The sequence below is a fragment of the Bos javanicus genome, chromosome 18, assembly GCF_032452875.1.
Source record: "Bos javanicus breed banteng chromosome 18, ARS-OSU_banteng_1.0, whole genome shotgun sequence".
Classification (NCBI taxonomy): domain Eukaryota; kingdom Metazoa; phylum Chordata; class Mammalia; order Artiodactyla; family Bovidae; genus Bos; species Bos javanicus.
In genome coordinates, this window is record NC_083885.1 from 3,798,398 (window position 1) to 3,823,119 (window position 24,722).

The following is a 24,722-nucleotide window of genomic DNA, read 5'->3' on the forward strand; positions in this document are numbered from 1 at the left end:
GGCAAAGTAATGTCTGCTTTTGAATATGCTATCTAGGTTGGTCATAACTTTCCTTCCAAGGAGTAAGCGTCTTTTAATTTCATGGCTGCAGTCACCATCTGCAGTGATTTTGGAGCCCCCCAAAATAAAGTCTGACACTGTTTCTACTGGTTCCCCATCTATTTCCCATGAAGTGTTGGGACCAGATGCCATGATCTTATACTTCAAAAATTAAATAGATGTCCTTTGAAGCCTTATTTTTAGTATCTACTTCCTGTTTCATCCTTGGTTTTAACTTACTGTATTCTTCCTGGTGTCTGCATTCATCCTCAGCTCATGAATCTTCTCCTTCCTTCTTTTGATGTCCATGTGCTCGATAGCAGTGACTTCTATTCCACTCGTGATATTGATAATTTGGGTCTTCTTGATCTTTTTTTCTTGGACAGCATGACTAGAGATTTATCAATTTTAGCAAACTTTTCAAAGAACCAGCTTTTGGTTTTGTTGATTTTCTCTAACGCATTCTGTTTTCTATTGCAATAACTTGTGGTGTATATTTTTATTACTTCTTTTCTTCTTTAGACTTAAGTTGCTCTATATCCTTTAGTTCCCTAAGATAGAAACTTATTTATTTAGATCTTTATTGTTTCTAATACATACATTTAATGCTAAAAATTCTGCTGTACCCCACAAATTTTCATAAATTGTATTTTCATTTACATCAGTTTTTAAAAATTTGACTTGGGATTTCTGCTTCAACTCGGGTTATTTTCAAACATTTTGTGACTTTCTAGCTATCTTTCTGTTACTGATTAATAGTTGAATTCTATTGTGATTTGAGAGCATACTTTGTATGATTTGTATTCTTTTAAATTTGTGAGGGCCCATGCATGCTTCATGAACTGGAGAGGACTGTTTCTGCTGCTGTTGGCTGGAAGAGCCTAAAATGTCAGTTAGATCCAGTTGATTAACAGTGATGAGGGCCTTTTACATTCTTGCTGCTTTTCTCCCTCCTTGACGTATCAATTAGTCCAGCTGTTATAATGGATTTGCCTGTCTCTCCTGATTGTCCCGTCAGTGTGTGCCTTGTGTGCTGGGGCTCTGCTGTTAGGTCCACATGCTGAGAGGAATGTTAAGCCACCTTGGAAAATTGATATTTTTGTCATTGTGCGGTGTGCTGATTTATCTATGATAATCTTCCTTTTTCTGAAGTCTGCTTTGTCTGAAATTAATATAGCTATCCTAGGTTTATTTAGATTTAGCATCACTGTGAAAAGTAAAATATAAAATGAACATCAAACTTGAAAATTCCCTGAGGAGACAAAACCATTTAAGCCATATAAGCAAAACTAAATCTAGCCTACTTCATGTGCATAAGCAAAACTTAACTTAGTTTACTTCTTGTAAATGCCTCTGATAATCATCAAAGAAACTTAAGTCATCTTCCTTAACATGGTATTAAATAATCACTTTTGAGCAATCCCCTGCCCTCTAGAAACCCTCATTGTAATAACCAATCACCGTAAAGGTTAAACCGCTTCCTCATTTTTTCACTTCGTAAGCCATTCTGTAACATTTTGCCTCTGAGCTTCATATTAGTTTTGAGGTTGCAAGCGTCCAGTTCTAAACTGTTCTTAACATGTACAATAAACTCTTCCTGATTACTGTTTTATTGATCTGGTGGTTTTAATTTTGCTATTTATGAATTTTTGAGATTAACATGGCTTATCTTTCTCCATGTCTTTACTTTTAATCAGTTTTAATCTTTCATTTAAAATAAATTTCTTATAGATAGCAAATAGTTGGATCTGGTCATCCTTTATACAGCTCTAAAGATCTCTGTGATTTAAGCAGCATATTTAGATCCACTTTTAAAGTGCTTATTGATATATTTGGATTAATATTGTCTATCACGTTTGCAGCTGTTTTCTCTTTGTTGTATTTGTACTGTGTTTTTGTTTTATTTTTGGCTGTGTGGGGTCTTTGCTGTGAGCCAGGACTGCTCCCTGGCTGCAGGGCACAGGCTCCTCACGGCGGTGGCCCCCTTGCTGCGGAGCATGGGCTCCAGGCGCATGGGCCTCAGTAGTCGGGACACAGTAATACACTCAATAGCTGCAGGTCCCGTCGCTGGGGCACACAGGCCTATTGCTCTGCGACGTGTGCAATCTTCCCCCATCAGGGATCGAACCCGTGTCTCCTGCATTGGCAGGTAGATTCTTTTCCACAGCCACCAGGGAAGCCCTGTCTTATGTTTTTTGTTCCCCTCTTTTCTTTTTCTTGTTGTCCTTCTTTTAAATGCCTTATTTGAATTTAATTGAGCATTTTGTAGGATTCTGTTTTATCTCTTCCTGTTGTTTCTTTGGGGCTTCCTAGGTTGTGCTAGTGGTAAAGAACCCACCTGCCAATGCAGGAGACATAAGCAACGTGGGTTCGATCCCTGGGTTAGGAAGATCCTCTGGAGAAGGGCACGGCAACCCACTCCAGTATTCTTGCCTAGAGAATTCCATGGACAGAGGAGCCTGGCAGGCTACAGTCCATGGGGTCGCAAAGAGTCGGACACAACTGAAGCAACTTAGCACACGTTGTTTCTTTAAACAAGAATAAGAAAAATAAATTTATCTTACCTTTTTTTATTCTTTCTCAAATACTCTTCCTCTCTTTGCATAGATCGAGGTTTCTGACATATATCATTTCCTTTGTCTGAAGAACTTCTTTTAAATATTTCTTTCAGAGCGGATCTACTAGTGGTGAATATCATCAGCTTTTGTCTGAGAAAATCTTTATTTCTCATTTGGTGTTGAAGGATAGTTTCTCTGGCTATAGGATTCTAAGATTATTTTCACTTCTTTCAACACCTTAAATGTTTCACTCCACTCTCTACTTGCTTGTATGATTTCTGATATAATTTCTGATGTCCAGTGTAGTCCTTATTCTTGTTCTTCCAAAGGTAAGGTATTCCTCTGGCTTCTTTCAACATGTTCTCTTTAGTTTTGGTTTTCTGCACTTGGAATGTGTATGACTAAATATAGTTTTTATTTGGATTTCTAACCTGCTTATTATTCTTTGAACTTCTTGGACCTTGTGTCTGTCATTCATTTTAGAAATTCATTGGCCGTTATCATTTCAAATATTTTTTCAGCTCCGTTCTCTCTACTCACCTTCTCTATTCCATTTTTTGGATACATTACAACTTTTACAGTTTTCCTATGGTTATTGGATATTCCCTTCCACTTTTTTTTTCCTCTTTGCAATTCAATTTGGCAAGTTTGTATTTTCTTATCTTCAAGCTCACTGATTCTTTTTTGGCTATGTTGAATGTATCAATGTACCCATTAAAAATACTCTTCATTTCTGTTACAGTGTTTTTGATTTCTAAATATTTTGGAATCTTTGGTTCTTAGATTTTCATGTCTCTGCTGATATTACCCAGGTGTTTTTGCATGTTGTCCACTTTTTCCATCAGAGTTCTTCCCATATTCATTATAATTTTTAAAAAATTTCTAGTCTGATAATTCAAACATCTGTAAGATATGTGAACCTGATGGTGATTGTCATTAAGTTTTGATGATAGTCTTGCTGGTTGCCTGCCTTGCAACTTTTTGTTGAAATTTGGACATTTTGTGTCTAGTCATGGGAACTGAGGTAAATAGGTCTTTGTTTGAGAGTTTATATTAATCTGGCTAGAAATTGGGCTGTATTTAATGTTTTCTATACATGCTATACGGAGAAGGCAATGGCACCCCACTCCAGTACTCTTGCCTGGCAAATCCCACGGACGGAGGAGCCTGGTGGGCTGCAGTCCATGGGGTCGCTAAGAGTTGGACATGACTGAGCGACTTCACTTTCACTTTTCACTTTCATGCATTGGAGAAGGAAATGGCAACCCACTCCAGTGTTCTTGCCTGGAGAATCCCAGGGACGGGGAGCCTGGTGGGCTGCTGTCTATGGGGTCGCACAGAGTCGGACACGACTGGAGTGACTCAGCAGCAGCAGCAGCAGACACGCTATAGGTGTCATAGACTTCAAATCCATCTAGTACCCTTGTTTTTGCCCCTCCTTTGACTTCAGCATCCTCTTCAGAGGTGGTCTGGGTTTCACATTTTTCTCTGTTGTTATCCAGTATTATTATACTGGAGTCCTGTTGGCATTGGTGGTATGATGAGAGAGAATAAGAATGTTCTCCAATATTGTGATTAAATGTCAGTGCCTTTGTCTTAAAACTGTGGCCTTCACTAGTGTTTCTAGAGGTCCTGGGGAGGTTGTGTGCTTAGTTGCGTCTGACTCCTTGTCACCCCATAGACTGTACAGCCTGCCGGGCTCCTCTGTCCAAGGGATTTTCCAGGTAAGAATACCAGAGTGGGTTGCCGTTTCCTTCTTTAGGGCATCTTCCTGAACCAGGGATCGAACCCATGTCTGCTGCACTGCAGGTGGATCCTTTATTCACTGAGCCATCAGGGAATAGGCTCTGGCAGATTTTCCCCTGGATGGTAGATCACTCTGAGTGTAGCAGTGATTACCCTTACCCCTCCTTGCTAGAGCCAAGAAGAATTTTTTTTTTTTCTGATTGTCACAGAGCATTACTGTGGGCTTTCCCTCCAGGAAACTATCTATGCTCTGTGACAAGGCCTCAAGAGTTTCTCATTCTCATGCTAGCCCACACTCGGCCTCTATCAATTCATCAAAATTACCATGGGAGCCCCTATCAGTTTATGACACCGGCAGATGGACAGATTTCTGCTGTCTTTGGGTAGCCTTCTCTCTCCGGATCTCAGAGGTGTGGTTTGCCGTGTGTATTAGTCAGCTCAAGCTGCTATAACAAAATGCTATAGGCTGGATGGCTCAAAAAACAGGCATTTATTTCTCACAGTTCTGGAGGTTAGGAAGTCTAGGATTAAGGTGCTGGCTGACTTAGTTCCTCGTGAGGAGCCTTCATGGTTTGCAGACATCAGCCTTCTTACTGTGTCCTCACCTGGCAAAGTGAAAGGAAGCTCTGGTCTGTCTTCCTCATCTTGTAAGGATGCTAACCCCATCATGGGGTCCCCAACCCTCATGACTTCCTCTAAATCTGATTACCTCCCCAAATTCCCACCTCCCAATACTCTCACCATGGAAGTGGTTAGGGCTTCACCCTACACGCTTTAGGAGGGACACAACTCAGTGCATGTAATCTCAAGTTTCTGATGGCTCTCAGAAAACTGAGATTTGATTTTCAGCTTGCCCCACTTTCTTGTTCTGTAGAGTAATGGTTTCCCAGTTCTTTAAATAACATAGCTGATGCCTTTCCTATTCACTAACCTATGTGCATGTTCAAGACTATAAATTTCCTTTAAGAACAATTTTTGCTGATGTTTTATTGCTTTCTATTGTGTGTAGGACATTATATATGAAGAATTGAACAGATAATTTGAGATATAGAAGGATATCTTCCTACAGAGTATAATTACAGTTGCTTCTGCAGGCAGCAAGGAGCATGAAGCCTCTCTGACCGTCATGTAATCTCACAGGTGGAGAAAATGGGAAGCTGAATTTTCATCCCTGTGGGGAGTTGTCTCTCTGCATCTTACCATTTATTCTTAGCTGTAGACTCTCAAAGTTTTGACATGAACTGCATGGAAGCTTATGGGATATTCATGCCCTTGAGGGCTCTAGAACTAAATTTTTATCTTTAACTCTGTGAAGTTGTCCAAAGGTCTGCTCAGTTTCTTCTCTTTAGAAATCCTTAGGTCAGCTAAAGAGGAAAACAAGGGTCCCAAAAGTAGGGCTGGTCTCTTTGGCTGCTCTTCTCCCAGATCTTGGACATTTAATATTTTATTGTCTTTTAGATCTTCAGTCCCTGTTTCTCATTTTGTACAGCTTTTAGCAGGGGAGTTGTTCAGAATCTCCTAATCTACCATTACCTTAATATAATTAGGTTTTAGTTAAAAGTTATTTTGCATCTCAATCAAATTTTAATCTTCCACAAAATTATCCATGTATTACCCTAATATAAATTTATGTCCATATATCAGCCACATAACAATTTGTTACTATATCTCAACAGTAGTTGAGACCATGGTATCTAGTCCCAACACTCCATGGCAAATAGATGGGCAAACAATGGAAACAGTGACAGACTATTTACTTGGGCTCACAGCAGATGGTGACTGAAGCCATGAAATTAAAAGACACTTGCTCCTTGGAAGAAAAGCTCTAACAGACCTAGACAGCATATTAAAAAACAGAGACATTACTTTGCTGACAAAGGTCTGTGTAGTCAAAGTTATGATTTTTCCAGTAGTCATGTATGGATGTAAGAGTTGGACTATAAAGAATGCTTTAGAACTGTGTTGTTGGAGAAGACTCTTGTGGGTCCCTTGGACAGCAAGGAGATCAAACCAGTCCATCCTAAAGAAAATCAACCCTGAATATTCATTGGAAGGACTGATGCTGAAGCTGAAGCTCTGATACTTTAGCCACCTGATGTGAAGAGCTGACTCAGTGGAAAAGACCCTGATGTTGGGAAAGATTGAGGGCAGGAGAAGAAGGGGACAACAGAGGATAAGATGGTTTGATGGCATCACCAATTTGATGGACATGGGTTTGAGCAAGCTCTGGGAGTTGGTGATGGACAGGGAGGCCTGGCGTGCTGCAGTGCGTGGGGTTGCAAAGAGTCGGACACAACTGAGAAAGTGAACAGGAACAATAGTTATGGACTTCAGTGAAGGATGCATCTTTCATGTACTTTTTCTCTCTTTCCCTTTGATATTTCTGTCTTGAGAATTTGAACCCTTCTGTGCTGAAAGGGCCTAACCAGTATATGTTACAGCTTTGTGCATCCACAGATTCTAATATAATGGCTGGTTTGCGGTTCCTCAGTGGACTATTGTTAATAATTTGGTATCCCTCAAAATAAATATTTTAAAGCTATTGAATATTTTCTGAGAGAGATAATAGAAACTGATTTAATATTAATAAAATTTGATACCCTTTTATTTTGAAAATTGAGTGTTATTGTATATTCAGAACAAAACTTAACTTTCTGATTTGACTGCTATACTCCCTTGCTGATCTTCTATTACGTTAAACAAATTCCATTCACACTCAAGATAGAATCAACTTCTGTTAGATACAGTTGCAGTGTCTTATGCAGCATATTAATATGTTTAAATGTTAATCTTATCTGGGTTTATGTTAGCATATTGCCCATTTTTTGATAGTTCTTATTTTTCTTTGCTTTTTCTTTTACATTTTTCTAGACCTGATCTCATGGGAGGCATACTTAGTAAAGATTTATAACCAACATCATAAAATAAAGAGCTGATTTCCATTAGACAGCATGTTGCTGTGATATATTTAGTGTCTATCTATTAGCTGACTGTGTCAAAATGAATTGTACTTGGAAAAAAGGTCATATGTAAGTCACACGAATAAGGGAGGTCAGAGGATTTTACTGTTTGCCTGTTTGTTGTATTGAATTTCTACTCACGTTACTATTTATTTTGGTGGGAGCTGGACGATTCTATGTGTAGTTACAAATCTGCTGGAAAACAGCAGGTAACTGCTCCCGTGTTTCTGATTTATTACAGCCATGTTTTGGAGCCCCTTATGAACTGCCATATGGCTATCTTCCTTTATGCATCTTGGCTTTCATAGATGAATTGCTCAATTACTATTTGCAAAAGAAATTAATGCTATTACACTTCTTCATAAACTTTAGAATCGCTATGAAAATACTTAAAATCCTGTGAGAAACTTTAATTCATTAACTCAATAAATTATCTTGGTTAGAATACATTTCTAAACCCATCTATGAACACCTCATTGAGTTTGAAAATCATCAAGTCTTGAAGAAAAATATAATTAAGGCTTTTGATTTTTATCACATAAGACACATCACCTTAATTTTACTTTTAGATATTTCATATATTTGATGATCTGATGGCATATTCTTTTATATTATGCATCTACTAGGAGGTTACCATTTATATGAAAGTATCCTATTGATAATTGAACATTTGTCTTTTAATTTCGAGAAAACGTAGTTAATGGAACAATCCTATTGTCTGTAAAATCAACTGGAAGAGATATGTTCCAGCCAGTAATAATCTAAGTTGCATTAATTTCAAATGTGTCTAAGATGTTAAATATAAATTATGAGAAAAATGGAAGAAAACCCTCAGATAAAATATCAGGTTTCCTCTAGGGTTGGTTGGTGTTTTCATGTCCTGTAAGAGTGAGGCCTTTTGATGCTTAGCTAAATTATGGGCTTTTGATTCAGAGAAGTATGGAATTAAATCCTTACCCTGTCACTTTCTAGCTGTGTGGTTCTAGGCACATAACCTCTATAATTTTTGTTATCCTCAGTTTTATGGTGAGCAGAAAAATACTTCACAGCCTTGAGGCAAGTATTAAAACTACATAATATATATTTCTGCTGTGTCTGATGTTGAGACACAACCTTTCATGTTGAAGACAGTCTGATTGATAGCACAACAGACATTTGTTACTTACTTATTCCTGCTTTTGGAAGTTAACCCTAGTGAACTCTTCTGCTAAAACCTTTTCTCTCTCTGAAAAATTTTGAGATGAAATAGCAAGGGGAAAAGAGCACGATTTATCCACAAGCCTGAAGAATGTTCAAGGAGCAGGCCAAAGACCAAAAGCACAAGTCAGTCTGACCTGCATTGAAATGCAGACTCTAAAGCCCCTCCCGCAGATGTGATGCATGACAGTGCCTCAGGTCATGTGGACCCATGCTCAAGTTCAGAATCTGTAGTATGAGGGAGGACATACACATTCTCATAATAAAATTATTTTTTCAAAAGAGAATGAGACGTTTAAATTCACGCATTCCTTTGTGAATTATAATGATATGAAAAAATCTTATAGCAAATTGAGGAAAGTCTCTTAGGCAATGGAATTACATTAGGAATATTAGTATGCATTGGACTTTTCATTTATAAAGCAACATGGCTTTAATTCCCTGTCTCAGTCATAGACATTATACAAAAATTCCTGTTAGATTATTGAATTCCACAACAGAATCTTTGTTATCCTATGTTTTAAGTTATCAACACGGGGAGCAAAAAATGCAAATATTATTGTTCAGTTAAATATATTTAATTAGTAGTAATGGTGCATGTTTTCCCAAGGTTATTGATATTAGAATATTATTAAAGGTGCCCAAAGCGCTACTAAGTGATATTTTTGCCTGTTCTGCCATTGTACACACTGACATGTATGTGTTACTTTATTTTGCTAATTACTGTAAAATTAGTACATGCTAGTTAAAAAATTTATAAATGAATAAACTGTACTAAGTTAAAATCTCATAATCCCCACCTCAAAATTTCCCTTATCCCTTGTAAGAAATAATCGCTTAAAATTTTGAATGTGCCCAGATGTTTTTATAACCTAGACAAACTAAGTAATTTGCATTTCTTCTTTATGTTCTCAAAATTCAAATAGCTCATAAACTGATCACATAAACTGTGAAAATCTTCCATTTACAGATGTCCTCTTTCCATTTACCTACCCGTAGCCACTGTCACCTGCATCTTTTCTCCCAATCCCCTTAAATGCTGAGATCATCACAGTGCCATCTATCTCAATCTGTGAACTTAGATTAATTTTGGAAAAATGCGAGATATTTTGGAGGGCTATCTAATTCATCATCCAGCTGTTCCCTGCAAGAAATCATAATTAGGTATTGTATTAACCTGCCAGCTGTACCCAGGAAAACAGAATCAGAAGTATAAGAAAGTCTGATTAGGATTGAATATCTATAAACTTGGTCCTCAACCTTGGGGACACATTACCCTGACTTGGAGAGCCTGTAAAGAATCAGACACGCACACACACGTGTACAACAATGCCCAGTCTGAGCACTGGGACGTTTAATATGTCATTCAGGTTTGGGAAATACTGTCTAAAATAAAACTGCCCTTCATCAGCCATTCTAAGGAAAAGGTCAGAATAAATGGACATTTTCAGGCAAATGTGAGTGGTTTTGACAGAAAAGGAAACCCTGGTGTGCTAAATATGAAGTGAGGATGGATATTAGGTAGTGTGACACAGTTGACCTTTTATACTAGGTCCTCAACTCGTGGAATAGATGGAACATTCTAGAAGTGTCTGGTTATTAGAGTCCAAATATCGATGGGATTAAATGATGTTCTCCTGTTTATGTTCTGGGAAATACTAGCCAAGAATATGGGACTAACAGATTTCAAGCATGCTGCATAACTGTTGCTCCCTCAGGAGATACAGTGCTCATTTGTACCTTCTCATTTGACGTGTTCAGAGAGATACTATAGTTGAGAAACTTGTTGAACTTTGGTTTGTTTTTAAGCCCAGTGTTACCCAAACATGCACATCCAACAGATATTTTGTTGAGAACCACTTTGAGCCCAGCCATGTTCTAGGTACTGCAGAAGGAAGGTCAGTAAAAGTCCATGCTTAATAGAGCTTATCTTCTGGGTGATGGAGGGGTGGGGGTGGAAGATAAACAAATAATCAAAAAAGATCCCCAAATAATGAGTAATATGAAGAAAATAAAACAGAAAGGTAATAAGATGCCAGGGTGCCAGGTACACTCCTTCAGAACCTGGGGGATCAGAAAGGGTCCGTCTTAGGTGGCTCTCTTTAGAACAAAGCCTGAGATTCCAAGAGGAGCTGGTTGTGCCAAGATCATAAGGGAAGAACTTTCAGAGGGGAGTGAACAGCCGGTGGTAAAGGCGCTCAGGGGAGCTGAACTTGGTTTTCACACGGAGGCTCCCTGTGCTTCAAGCGTTGTGGACGAGGTTGCCAAAGATGGTGCTAATGTCTGATAAGGAATTCGGATTTTGTTCTAAGTGGTAAAGGAAGCAGTGGGGGTAACATAATTTATTTTACCTTTAAAAATCATACTGACTGCTCAGAGGGAACGAGATTAGGGATATGGTTGGGCATGGGCATCGGAAAGAGAAGGCTGAAAAGATAAGGAGGAGGCCATTGAAGTAGTTCTGGTGAAATACTGCTTTGTTGAACTGGGTGGTCATAGCTGAGATGAAGGGAGATGCCCCGATTTGGGATATAATTTGAAGACACTGTCACAGAACTGCTTATTTTGTGTGAGCCTGAAAATTGGGTGTATGAGGTATTGGGGCATTGAGGGATAAGGGGAATCAAATCAAATTAATTTGACTATGAAAAACCCTTAAAGTGTCTGCCTGCAATGTGGGAGACCTGGGTTCAATCCCTGGGTTGGGAAGATCCCCTGGAGAAGGAAATGGCAACCCACTCTAGTACTCTTGCCTGGAGAATCCCATGGAGGGAAGAGCCTGGTAGGCTACAGTCCACGGGGTCGCAAACAGTTGGACACAACTGAGCTACTTCACTTCACTTTCTTTCTTTATGAAAAACCCAACTTTATTATTATTATTATTTTTACTGTGTTAGAAAATATTTTGGTAAATGCTTATTTGTGAAGTAGAAAGAAAAGGAGGCAAATGGATAGATTCCCTGGGTATTGGTGTTACTGAAATATTTGCTTAGTCTGGTATGGTCTACATGAACGTGACCTCATTTGTGGATCGAGTCATGGTAAGGGGACCTACCACGTGGCTGAGTAGATCATAATAAGATCCCTTATTTTGTTGCATGTCTTGATTGTTACAGTTAAACAAAAAAAGGAGGAGGAGGAGGGGAAGAGAAGGAGAACAGGAAGGTGGAAGGGGAAGAAGAGGTGGAAGAGGACACAGAAAAGAAGAAATAAAAAATTTAAAAGTTAAATATCAATTATTGAGAACAGTTTCTGTCTCATCCTAACTTTTTCACATATGCAGCTTTACCATATGTCATGTAGGAGAAAATAAAAGCTGTTTAAGTGTGGGTTTTGCAGGTGTTAGGTAGATGCATCCTGATATTGTGAAAGGAACACTGCTCTTGGTCATACCATATAATAGTTTTGCAAACACCAGAGGGTTTTTTTTTTCTTGCCATTTTGACATTTAATTTCCTCATTTGCAATTTGATGGTACTAGCTCAGCAGCATTCCTATGGTCTTTATAGCTTCAGATTCTAGAGTCTGTCAGTCTAATTTCACATCTTTCCAAATTATTATTGATTCCAGTTTCCCTTAACAATTTTTAAATAGAGATGCTTTTACTTTATTATTTTTTTATTGAATAAAAATGACATGTAACAACAGTTTTTAATGTGTGTATCCGGCTGTGTGGTGAGTGAAGTTTAAGAGCCTATTCTCAGAGTGTAGCTCTGACTTGAATGTCTGGTGATACTTTCCTTTATGTTGCTGAGTAAGATGAGAAAGTGAAACAGCAGAAACAAGTCTGAATCTTACTCATTCATCAACTACATGAGCAACTTCCATGCGGAATCCGATTCTAGTTTTTGAATACAAGAGGATGTTCTCACTGTTCATGTCAGTAACTTTTATTTTCATCTGCACTTCATAGAAACAAACTTTACTGGGGGTTTCACAGTGAAAGCTGACTTCATGCAGATGGTGGGATTTAAACTGCTATATAGAAAGCAGTTTAGACCATAGTAACTTCTGCAGATGAAACTTTATGATATAACTGTTAATGATATGATCTTCTTTAAATGGTTGCCATTTTATAAGTTAAAAAGCAAATCAGACACTGCTTATTGGCGTTTTAGGGGACAAAGTGAAATAGATACTCTCCAGATGCACTGATTTCCTTCTTGCTCTTTTCTTCTAGGGGTTTGTAGGAAATGCAAACGCAGACAGTGTTGTGTACTATAGACTCCAGCCTTCTATCAAAGCCAGATTTCTGCGCTTCATCCCTCTAGAGTGGAACCCCAAGGGCAGAATTGGAATGCGAATTGAGGTGTTTGGATGTGCATATAGTAAGTATTTGTTTATCCAACGCAGTGGAATAGATATCAAAGGAGATGTTTTAAAAGCCAACTATATGCTGAAATTGACTTTAGAGTATGTAAAGAGACGGAAAAACAGGGGCAATTTTTGTGGAAAGCTCTATATGTGCCCATACATGCCAATATTGGCTTATGTTTTCTGCTTTTATATTTTAAATCAGAAATGGAAGCATTTTATTGACAAATTGATAGAGATAAATAGATAGATGTTTGTAGACACATGTGAGTCCATTTACCCAAATCTGATATTACTGACTATATCTTAACTTGTAAATATTAGAACTTATCTCTGTAGGCTATATTTTATGATGTTTCATTTGGGTAGCCAAAATTTAATAAAAGACAGTGACCCATTTAGTAAAACCAATCATCTGTTATGAGAACAAAGAATGCTTTTCCTCTGCAGCCTAAAAATAATATGCCATGAAACTCACTTATAAATATGCTATGCCCTGAACATAAATTCATAGAGAAAGTAAAGACCCCTGCCAAAGTGTAAAGTGTGTTTGAAATACTTTCATATAAGAAAAGGTAGAAACCACAGATTTCACTTAGTCTCCTCCTAATGAAGCATTTTATTATGTCTTTCTGTGGGACAGGGACCTAAGAGTTATTGATAGTCTACCTCAAGCCACACTATCCTGTCAGATGCCCTTCTATTAGAGAACAATGAGTTAGTTAATATGATCTACAATTATCAGACCAGCAGTCTGAGGTTTGGAGACAGTCAGTAATTTGCCCAGTGTCTCACAACTTAGTCCACAGAAGAACTGTTCAGTTCCACTACATCCTGATTCCTCTAGTAAACCTTTATTTCTTTAGCCACTAAAGCTTTCTTCTCACGTGTCTCATCGCTTTTTCAGGCTCACTTTATTTACGTAAAAGGTGGGCATGTCATACAGAGGACAGGCAGCTTGTTGAAATTGTCTGCACTGCGTCCGACAGAGAAACGACGTTGACAGAAATGTCATGATTGTATTAATAGCAATAGAGCACTCATGTTAATAGGATTAATTTTTATAATTCTAAAAGTAACACTTTTCTTCAGTGCTTGTTATATGTTTGACACCACATTAAGCAGTTAGTTTATAATTCAAAACCAAGTCCAGATAAACATTATTAGGTAACTCTTCCATTCCCCTGCTTTGCAAATGAGGAAGCTAAAGCTTAGAGATTCGACTCTTGAGGCTGTGACTTGCTCCAGTCCCCCAGATAGGAAATGACAGGATTTGCAGCCTCATCTGCCAGACTCCAGAACCCCAGCTCATGCTCTGCCTCCTCCAGCTGTTAAATCCAAGACGAGCCATGGCAGCTTAACTTCTCACCATCTGCCTGACTTCCTGGTAGCTTTCTTGGCTTCTGCAGTTCAGCTCAGCTGCTCCTGGTATGTGTTAGCGCCTCCCTTTACAATGATCTCACTTGAATAAAATTATCCTTAAAGAAAAAAAAAAATCCCACCCCAGATTGTAATTCTGGAACACAGAATCTGGACAGTCTTATTTGTCTTAGGATTGTGGAGTTTTACATGCCATACAATGGACAATCAGCAAAGCAAACTCCAAAACGATTCATATTTATAGTTACATTTTCTACTGGTTCAGAGCATCCACTTTGCAAAATATTTATCACTGTATAATAATAGCAAACAGTTATTGAGCACTTACTCTGCGTCAGATAACAGTTTTTATAGATATTCTAATTTAATCCTAAAAATCACCCATCCAAAGAAGTCTTAGAAATATTAAGCAGTTTTCCCAGCAGCACACACTTCATATTTTGAATCTCATATGTAAACTCAACATTAGTTTAACAAGGCTACTGATGCTAGTCTCCTTTGTAATGTCCCTATGAAGTGGCTGCTGGGAAAGGAGGGTCTTTGAGTCTCTGAGAAGTAGCGGCAAGTTCCTTTGAGTTCTCTGCTGCTTTGTGCTGGATGATAACTCATCTTCCTCCCACTTCCCACCCTTGTATTGATCTGCAGCCCCATGGAACAGTGTTTTCACTGTGACTTCATTTGCTGTCTCTTGGAGGAAAGTACATCAGCTGTGCATTTAGTCAGCCTCCTTTTTTCATGGACCCACGATTGAAGGATCAATACTGAGAGGAAGTATTTTAAACTCAAACATAAAGACACATGGAAAATGATATTGTTGTTGCTGTTCAGTTGCCAAGTCATGTCCTACTTTTGAGACCCCGTGGCCTGCAGCATGACAGGCTTGCCTGTCCTTCACCGTCTTCCAGAGTTTGCTCAAACTCATGTCCATTGAGTCGGTGATGCCATCCAACCATCTCATCCTCTGTTGTCCCCTTCTGTTGGATAATTTTGTATAAAAGACAAAAAAATAAACTTAATGGAAAAATACTTTCATAGATGACCAAAAAATAACCTCAACAAGGTTGGGTGTGAATGCATTATGGGAATGTATTTGATCAAGTTGACTTTAATTCCTCAATTACACCATAGTCAACACTTATTCTCATGTGTGCATAGCATTAGCCTTGCAGAATATTAGTTTACTAAAACATTATACTATTTATCATTCAGTTCAGTTCAGTTCAGTCACTCAGTCATGTCTGACTCTTTGTGACCCCGTGAACCGCAGCATACCAGGCCTCCCTGTCCATCACCAACTCCCAGAGTCCACTCAAACCCATGTCCATTGAGTCGGTGATGCCATCCAACCATCTCATCCTCTGTCGTCCCCTTCTCTTTCTGCCCTCAATCTTTCCCAGCATCAGGGTCTTTTCAAATGAGTCAGCTCTTTGCATCAGGTGGCCAAAGTATTGGAGTTTCAGCTTCAATATCAGTCCTTCCAATGAACACCCAGGACTGATCTCCTTTAGAATGGACTGGTTAGATCTCCTTGCAGTCCAAGGGACTCTCAAGAGTCTTCTCCAACACCACAGTTCAAAAGCATCAATTCTTTGGTGCTCAGCTTTCTTTATAGTCCAACTCACATCCATACATGACCACGGGAAAAACCATAGCCTTGACTAGACGGACCTTTGTTGGCAAAGTAATGTCTCTCCTTTTTAATATGCTGTCTAGATTGGCCATAACCTTCCTTCCAAGGAGTAAGCGTCTTTTAATTTCATGGCTGCAGTCACCATCTGCAGTGATTTTTCAGCCCCCAAACATAAAGTCAGCCACTGTTTCCATGGTTTCCCCATCTATTTGCCATGAAATGATGGGACTGATGCCATGATCTTAGTTTTCTGAATGTTGAGTTTTAAGCCAACTTTTTCACTCTCCTCTTTCACTTTCATCAAGAGGCTCTTTAGTTCTTCTTCACTGCCATAAGGGTGGTGTCATCTGCATATCTGAGGTTATTGATATTTCTCCTGGCAATCTTGATTCCAGCTGGTGCTTCCTCTAGCCCAGTGTTTCTCATGATGTACTCTGCATACAAGTTAAATGAGCAGGGTGACAATATAAAGCCGTGACATACTCCTTTTCCTATTTGGAACCAGTCTGTTGTTCCATGTCCAGTTCTAACTGTTGCTTCCTGACCTGCATACAGGTTTCTGAAGAGGCAGGTCAGGTGGTCTGGTATTCCCATCTCTTGAAGAATTTTCCACATTTTATTGTGATCCACACAATCAAAGGCTTTGGCATAGTCAATAAAGCAGAAATAGATGTTTTTCTGGAACTCTCTTCCTTTTTCGATGATCCAGCGGATGTTGGGAATTTGATCTTTGGGTCCTCTGCCTTTTCTAAAACCAGCTTGAACGTCTGTAAGTTCATGATTCACATATTGCTGAAGCCTGGCTTGGAGAATTTTAAGCATCACTTTACTAGCGTGTGAGATGAGTGCAATTGTGCGGTAGTTTGAGCATTCTTTGTTATTATCTTTCTTTGGGATTGGAATGAAAACTGACCTTTTCCAGTCCTGTGGCCACTGCTGAGTTTTCCAAATTCACTGGCACATCGAGTGCAGCACTTTCACAGCATCATCTTTTAGGATTTGAAATAGCTCAACTGGAATTCCATCACCTCCACTAGCTTTGTTCATAGTGATGCTTTCTAAGGCCCACTTGACTTCACATTCCAGGATGTCTGGCTCTAGGTGAGCGATCACACCATCGTGATTATCTGGGTCATGAAGATCTTTTTTGAACAGTTCTTCTGTGTATTCTTGCCACAAATACAGAATTTCTTGCCACAAATACAGAATTTGTATTCTTGCCACTAATTCTTAATATCTTCAGCTTCTGTTAGGTCCATACCATTTCTGTCCTTTATTGAGCCCATCTTTGCATGGAATGTTCCTTTGGTATCTCTGATTTTCTTGAAGAGATCTCTAGTCTTTCCCATTCTATTCTTTTCCTCTATTTCTTTGCATTGATCTCTGAGGAAGGCTTTCTTATCTCTCCTTGCTATTCTTTGGAACTCTGCATTCAAATGGGTATATCTTTCCTTTTCTCCTTCGCTTTTCACTTCCCTTCTTTTCACAGCTATTTGTAAGGCCTCCTCAGACAGCCATTTTGCTTTTTTGCATTTCTTTTTCTTGGAGATGGTTTTGATCCCTGTCTCCTTTACAGTGTCACAAAGCTCCATCCATAGTTCATCAGGGACTCTTGTCCATCAGATCTAGTCCCTTAAATCTATTTTTCACTAAGGGATTTGATTTAGGTTGTACCTGAATGGTCTAGTGGTTTTCCCTACTTTCTTCAATTTCAGTCTAAATTTGGCAATAAGGAGTTCATGATCTGAGCCACACTCAGCTCCCGGTCTTTTTTTTTGCTGACTGTATAGAGCCTCTCCATCTTTGGCTGCAAAGAATATAATCAATCTGATTTTGGTGTTGACCACTGGAGAGTTAATATGAGTCAGATGCTATTTTTTATAATCTTAATGACACAGTGAAGTCAGTACTTGTATACTACCATTGTATGGTCTGCTAAATGACCCCTGTGACTTGCTCTGGGTTGCCTGGCACAGAAATATCTGTGATCACTAGTGTTCCCTGCCCTCAATAGGACGAGCTATAGGTCAGCAGAAGAATCCAGCTTAGGATTTTGTCTTCAAGTCTCCTGAGTAGCCCAGATCAGACTGGATTTTCCCCAGATATGCAAGCCCATTTTTTCTGCAATCGTTAAAACGAAAAGAAAAAAAAAAAAAAAGGAAAAGTGTTAAGGGTGCAGTATGAGCAGGGTAGGGTCTCTCCCCGACCACAGACTCCGGACACCTGTCCATGTTGGCAGTGAAGTGGGCCTCCTGGGGGCTTGCAGAGGCCTGGAGCATTGCATCTGCCTGCCGGCTCGTGTGTTCCCATTGCCTGCACCATGTTACCATGACTTTGAGGGGGAGTGTGGTTACCTGAGCAACTCACTCAAGAATATTGTGTACTACAGTGCTTCAAAAATCTCCTGACATGGGGAAAAGTGGACTCACAGAAATTAAGGACTTTGGAATTGCACAGCCTGTGTTAGATCTAGGATCTGAAATCAGATCCGTCACCTTCCAAAACTAGTACTCTTGATGAATCAAACTTGTGTTCATCCTTTAAATATCTATTAACACTGGCAAAAAAAGAAATCTACTTTTTTTAGTGCGGTAGGGTGTAGGGAGGAATTTAAATTAATATACACTTCCTTAAAGATGAGAAAGTGTGATGTCATGAAAATTACACAAACCCAAAGCAAAATATGGTGCCATTAGTATAAGGTGTTAGGAATGAAGTGATTGATAGACTAAGGTTAGTATGAGAAAGTTTATGGCAGTAGGTTTTGAAACTAAGGTGCAGATATTTTTGCATGGGAGGCTGTGAAAATGGTCTAAATAGGAGAAAGGGTGTGCTCAGTCAAGCCTGGGAATGAGGATCAGTCTATATGCTTGGAGGATCAGTTTGCATTTGAGAATTGTGATTCAGACTGAAATATGGGTGCAGAGTGGAGGGCTATATGAGGGGTACAGATTAAAGGCAGCAGCTCAGTTGGAAGGTTTCTTGAATTCCTTTGTGCAAGTGACAGCTGGAGTCTCAGACTAGAGGACCAGCAATATGGAAAGAGAGTTCTCCTGAATTGAATCAAATTCACAATATGATGAGACTACTGTTGAATCTTTACCATCTAAGCCACCAGGGAGGCCCCAGTGAGTCTGCCTGCAATGCAGGAGACCCAGGTTCAATCCCTGAGTTGGGAAGATCCCCTGGAGAAGGGAATGGAAACTCCACTCCAAATTCTTGCCTGGAGAATTCCATGGACAGAGGATCCTGGTCGACTACAGCCTATGGAGTTGGATAGGACCGAGTGACAGCACTTTCTCTTTCACTATCGCATCAAGAGAATTTGGTGATTTTATGTGAGTAGCCACTGAGTTATCGTCAAATTTGAGTGACTGTCTGGACGGTGATACCATTTACTGGGAGGAGGCACTGGAGAACAAATAAGTTCTGGAAGGGAGCAGGAGAAAGAATTAATTCCACTATTGAAGCAACAGTTAGAACTGGACATGGAACAACAGACTGGTTCCAAATAGGAAAAGGAGTACGTCAAGGCCTTATATTGTCACCCTGTTTATTTAACTTATATGCAGAGTACATCATGAGAAATGCTGGGCTGGAAGAAGCACAAGATGGAATCAAGATTGCCAGGAGAAATATAAATAACCTCAGATACACAGATGACACCACCCTTATGGCAGAAAGTGAAGAGGAACTCAAAAGCCTCTTGATGAAAGTGAAAGTGGAGAGTGAAAAAATTGGCTTAAAGCTCAACATTCAGAAAACAAAGATCATGGCATCCGGTCCCATCACTTCATGGGAAATAGATGGGGAAACAGTGGAAACAGTGTCAGACTTTATATTTCTGGGCTCCAAAATCACTGTAGATGGTGACTGCAGCCATGAAATTAAAAGATGCTTACTCCTTGAAAGGAAAGTTATGACCGACCTAGATAGCGTATTCAAAAGCAGAGACATTACTTTGCCAACAAAGGTTCGTCTAGTCAAGGCTATGGTTTTTCCTGTGGTCATGTATGGATGTGAGAGTTGGACTGTGAAGAAAGCTGAGCGCCGAAGAATTGATGCTTTTGAACTGTGGTGTTGGAGAAGGCTCTTGAGAGTCCCTTGGACTGCAAGGAGATCCAACCAGTCCATTCTAAAGGAGATCAGCCCTGGGATTTCTTTGGAAGGAATGATGCTAAAGCTGAAACTCCAGTACTTTGGCCACCTCATGCGAAGTGTTGACTCACTGGAAAAGACTCTGATGCTGGGAGGGATTGGGGGCAGGAGGAGAAGGGACGACAGAGGATGGGAAGGCTGGATGGCATCACTGACTCGATGGACGTGAGTCTGAGTGAACTCCGGGAGTTGGTGATGGACAGGGAGGCCTGGCGTGCTGTGATTCGTGGGGTTGCAAAGAGTCGGACACGACTGAGCGACTGATCTGATCTGATTGACTCAGTGAGTTTGAGCGACAAAAATACGGAAGATAGGAACTCCATAGCTTCTGGGTTGGAGATACAGAATTGAAACCTATACAATATCATTAGTTATTAAGTCATAATCTTTCTACTTACTGTCGATAATAAAAGTATAAAGTTTAAAGCTATGTTTGTACAACTACTCATGTCTTTGAAAGACAGAAATGCTTTTCTCTCATAATTAAAACAGGTCCTTCATACTGTTTTTCAGGTAGTGTGCATTTTTTGCCAAAATTTAACCTCACCCCCTCCCCATTGTGCCTAATGTGTGTTGGCTAGAGTTATACATGCAAGCTGTCCCTGTGAATATTGCTGGGAAAGTGGCTGTTGTGAGACCCACACATGGTTTTATTACCCTCTCTCCCAATGAGTTAGAGCAGTAACTTGTTATGAAGGAGCACCAAGTGAATGGAAAATCCATATCAAAGAGCATGTTCTCCTTTTATGTCGGTAAACCTGAAGTTGTTTCCTGAGTAATGAGAGAAGCAGAAGCTAGATTTTATGGGTTCAAAGGGAAAGTATAAATTTCAGATGTCTTGGCCGTAGCCACTGCAAACATGTTTATAGATCTGGACAAGAGGTTTTGGGAAGGAAATAACTTGTGGAAGAAAGAAAAAGACAGTGTTTGATGGTGAAGAAATACTGCTCTATGCAGTGTGTCCCAAAGAATAAACAATGGTAAACAAAAGGCAAGAAAAGAAAATAACCGGGTTCAAGCGAGTGCGTCTGAGGAGTCCTTCGGAATGGCAATTAAGCCGCAGGAGATAATGTTTAATTGTGGGTAAACTGCTGAAGCAGTTGCCCTGAGAGTAAATTCTTGGTTTTTTTCTCTAGTTCTTATGTGAACACTCTCATTTTGTAATATGGGGTCTCTCCTTACTCGTCCTCAGCAGAAGAACATCCAACTGCCCAGCCATAGCGAAAATAATTAGTGTCTTTGAACTGCTGTGGTTTCATGATTTTTCTAGTCTTAGGATCTTTAAATGATACATAAGGCCATCACACACATCCAGCCTTTATTCCCCTACCTAGATAATTCTTTAACTTGTGGTCTTTTCTCAGTGTGGAAATCACACTTTCTGACAGTTTCTCTAGTACTTCCTGTTTAGGTCAGAAGGTATGTTCTGCCCCCAGTCACATCAGGCACATTCTATGATGTTGAAACTAGATAGTCTTCTGGATAGATGAATGAATGAATTGCAGCAGGTCTGGGGAACCTCAGGAAGGCTGTCCCCATCATCCAGGTGGCACACCCAGCCTGTTAGAGATCAGGCATAGGGCCCTGGGCAAGGAGTGAGTGAGAGGCCTGGCAGAGAAGAAATGTACAGAAGTGTCAGTCTTGTATGCTTATGTGCTTAACGGCAGACCATGTAAGAGAAAAGTATGGATTCTATTTAATAGATGGAAATAAGTCAGATAGTGCAAAACACATTAACTTAAAAAAATAAGAGTGTGCATTTTGTAATGTAAAAAATACTGAAAGTTAGAACTTTCAGAACTACAGATGTGAGTTAGAACTACTCACATCTGTAGATTTCTGCTTAGAAAATATATTAACAGGAAACGTAATAAAGTGGCATGAGAGGTGCAAGTGTTTATGTGGGTGAAAAACTCTGAAAGAAAACTAGGTAATTGACTCTGTCTACTCAGGGTGCAGCTCTCTCACACCACTTGTTGGGTTAGCAGGGAAAGGAAAAGCAGGAAATGTGTTATGTTTACCTAAAGTATAGTTGTGATTGAATCCAATATCTAATTATTAAGCAACTCCAACAGATGCCCTGGAAAAGGGAATGGCTACTCACTCCAGTATCCTTGCCTGGGGAATTCCACAGACAGAAGAGCCTGGTGGGTTACAGCCCATGGGGTCGCAAAGTGTTAGATATGACTGAGCACCTAATGCTAACAACGTGTTAACTGCTGAAATCTTGACAAGATGCATTAAATACAATCCTTGCTCTCAGATTGTTTATCAGCTAATACTGCAGCTAAGGGATCCTATTTTATGTCAGAGTTTAAAAAGAGGATAGATTCTTATTGGCCTAAAATCAAAGTAGATAAATTCTAATTCTTTGCAGAGTTTATAGTCTTAAGATTTTAATTTGATGATAGGTGAAGTTATATTAAAATTAAAATAAGGTTAGCTATTAAAATTCGAGGAAATAAGGACACTGTGAAAACCCATCAGGATTATGTCAAAAGCACACAGAGCCAACTGAAGAGGCTCTCACTGATCAAAGATGCAAATATTTTAGCATCTGTAAAGTTGGTAACTGCAGTTCTGAAACATATTAACTATATTTAAAAGAATGGATTCATGATAATTCTAAAAGAGAAAACTCTCGTTGGTCACCTAGGAGAGCTATTAAGGAATTGACTCATTATTTTGAAAACTAATAAATGTGGAGAAAACATCAAGCATTTATCCTGGTTTTCCTATGTAATCTGTACCTCAAGGCGATCACATAGAAGATTAGAAGGGCTTTCTGTTTTAAGTTATATTTATATAAATAAAGAAGAAATAGTAGAATCAGTATATGCCCATTTTGCAATCCTAAATAAATTAATGGACCAAGTTAATAATTATATAACATTCACATTATAATATATCCACAATATAATACAATCCACCATATATTATAATATCCAAATTTATTATACTCAAGCAGTAGCAGTTGATGAAAAGGGAAATATCTCTGAGATGAACATATAACATTTCCAAAGTGTTGTTATTAAAATGATAATAATAGCATGCATGTGTTCACAAAAAGAGAGAGATTTCCTTTGAGGTACCAGTCATAAGAGAGAGCTTTTATTGGACTATCTTGCTGCCCACAACAATTATTGTTGCTGGATAAAATATGTATTTTAAAAGCTGCTTCAGGGCTTTGAAGTTCAACTCAAAACAGGCAGAAACTTGAAAAGGACTTGATTTTTGAAAGATGGAAAACAAATTCCAGGAGATCCACGTGTAACTGACTTCCTCCTAAGAACATCATTATACTCAAGAAGAAGGGAGCCAAATTTTGCTAGGAGAGAGAGGACAAAGTTCAAAGTTGCCAGAGTGGTTAGAACTTTAGGGTGGAATACCGAAAAGCAAGGTGTCAGAAGGGGAGCCCTGACTTCTGCGTCCACAGTCCCCTTAAAGCCTTGCCCGATCCCTGACTTGCACGTGCCCACGATGCACCGGGCAAAAGCAGGAGCCAGGAGATGAAAATCCTGGGGACTTCATTCAGCACCTGCCTAGTTCTGGGAAGGGCACCTTTGGATTCAAGTCCTGCCATCTTAGACTTGCTAAGCACTTTGGGCTTCTAACTGAAAACCCAGAAAGGCATTGCTTTAGGAATAAACACCGTAACCGATGGCCAACTGTTATGTCCTGGGACTAAAGACAAATCCAAAATAGACCTGTCCCAGAAAAATCTGGAAGCAAGCTTTCACAGAGTCAAGGTGATCTGCCAGTAATTCAGCTCCCTGTGGAGCTGAATTTTCCCTGTAGTTCCTTCCACGCCATCCATCTCTCGCCAGACTCCCCGCCTTCCCAGCCCTTCCTACCCACTCCTCCCCTCCCCACATCCTCCTGACCCTGGACCTTCTCATAGCGGTCATCTATTCATCTTAAATATCACTTCCTCAGAGATGTCATCCCTAATCAGCAACCTAATTTGAATCTTTCTACTCAAAACTCTCATATAACCCTGTCCTTTTCCTTCAAGTTCCACTTACCATTTGTAAAAGCATCTGTTCACATGGGGATGAGCCTCATGATGTCTTTCTTTTCCTTATGGTTTGAGGATCCGTGAGGCCAGAAGCCTGTATGTTCACTGTTACACAGGCTTCTGCTATAGAACTTAGCACAGTACATGTTCAGCAATTATTTGTTAAGTAGATGCATTAAGAAAAATGTCTGATTCGCTATGATATAAACCAAAAACGTGAATGAATATGTAAATATCCAAGTTTATTATATTCAAGCAGTGGCAGTTGATGAAAAGGGAAAAATCTCTGAGATGAACATATGACGTTTCCAAAGTTGTTATTAAAATGATAATAATAGCATGCCTGTGTGCTCAGTCACATCTGACTCTTTGTGACCCTGTGGATAGTAGTCTGCCAGGTTCCTCTGTCCATGGAATTTTCCAGGCAAGAATACTGGAGTGGGTTACCATTTCCTCCTCCAGAGGGTCTTCCTGACCCAGGGACTGAGCCCGTGTCTCCTGCATCTCCTGCATAGGCAGGTGCATTCTTTACCACTGAGCCACTAAATAGCATACTCAGTAATAAATGTCAAGGCATTTGGATGTTTCCACTGGATGCCAAGATCTTCTTTGGTGTAGCATGAAAGGTTGGAATTATTCTTCACATGTTCCAAATGGGGAAACTGAGAATCTGTGAGATCACAAAAATTAAAATATTAGAAACAGAAATCCAGCTTACGTCC

General features: G+C 39.4%; 1 protein-coding gene across 4 annotated transcripts in view; it reads left to right on the forward strand.

Annotated features, from left to right (window-relative positions):
• Positions 1-24,722, forward strand: part of CNTNAP4 (contactin associated protein family member 4) — a 313,027-nt gene that overhangs the window by 140,398 nt on the left and 147,907 nt on the right. For all 4 annotated transcript variants that reach the window (XM_061386803.1, XM_061386801.1, XM_061386802.1 and 1 more), the window contains exon 4: positions 12,681-12,828. In XM_061386803.1, the coding sequence (XP_061242787.1) occupies positions 12,681-12,828 (148 nt within the window). The remainder of the gene's footprint in view (positions 1-12,680; positions 12,829-24,722) is intronic.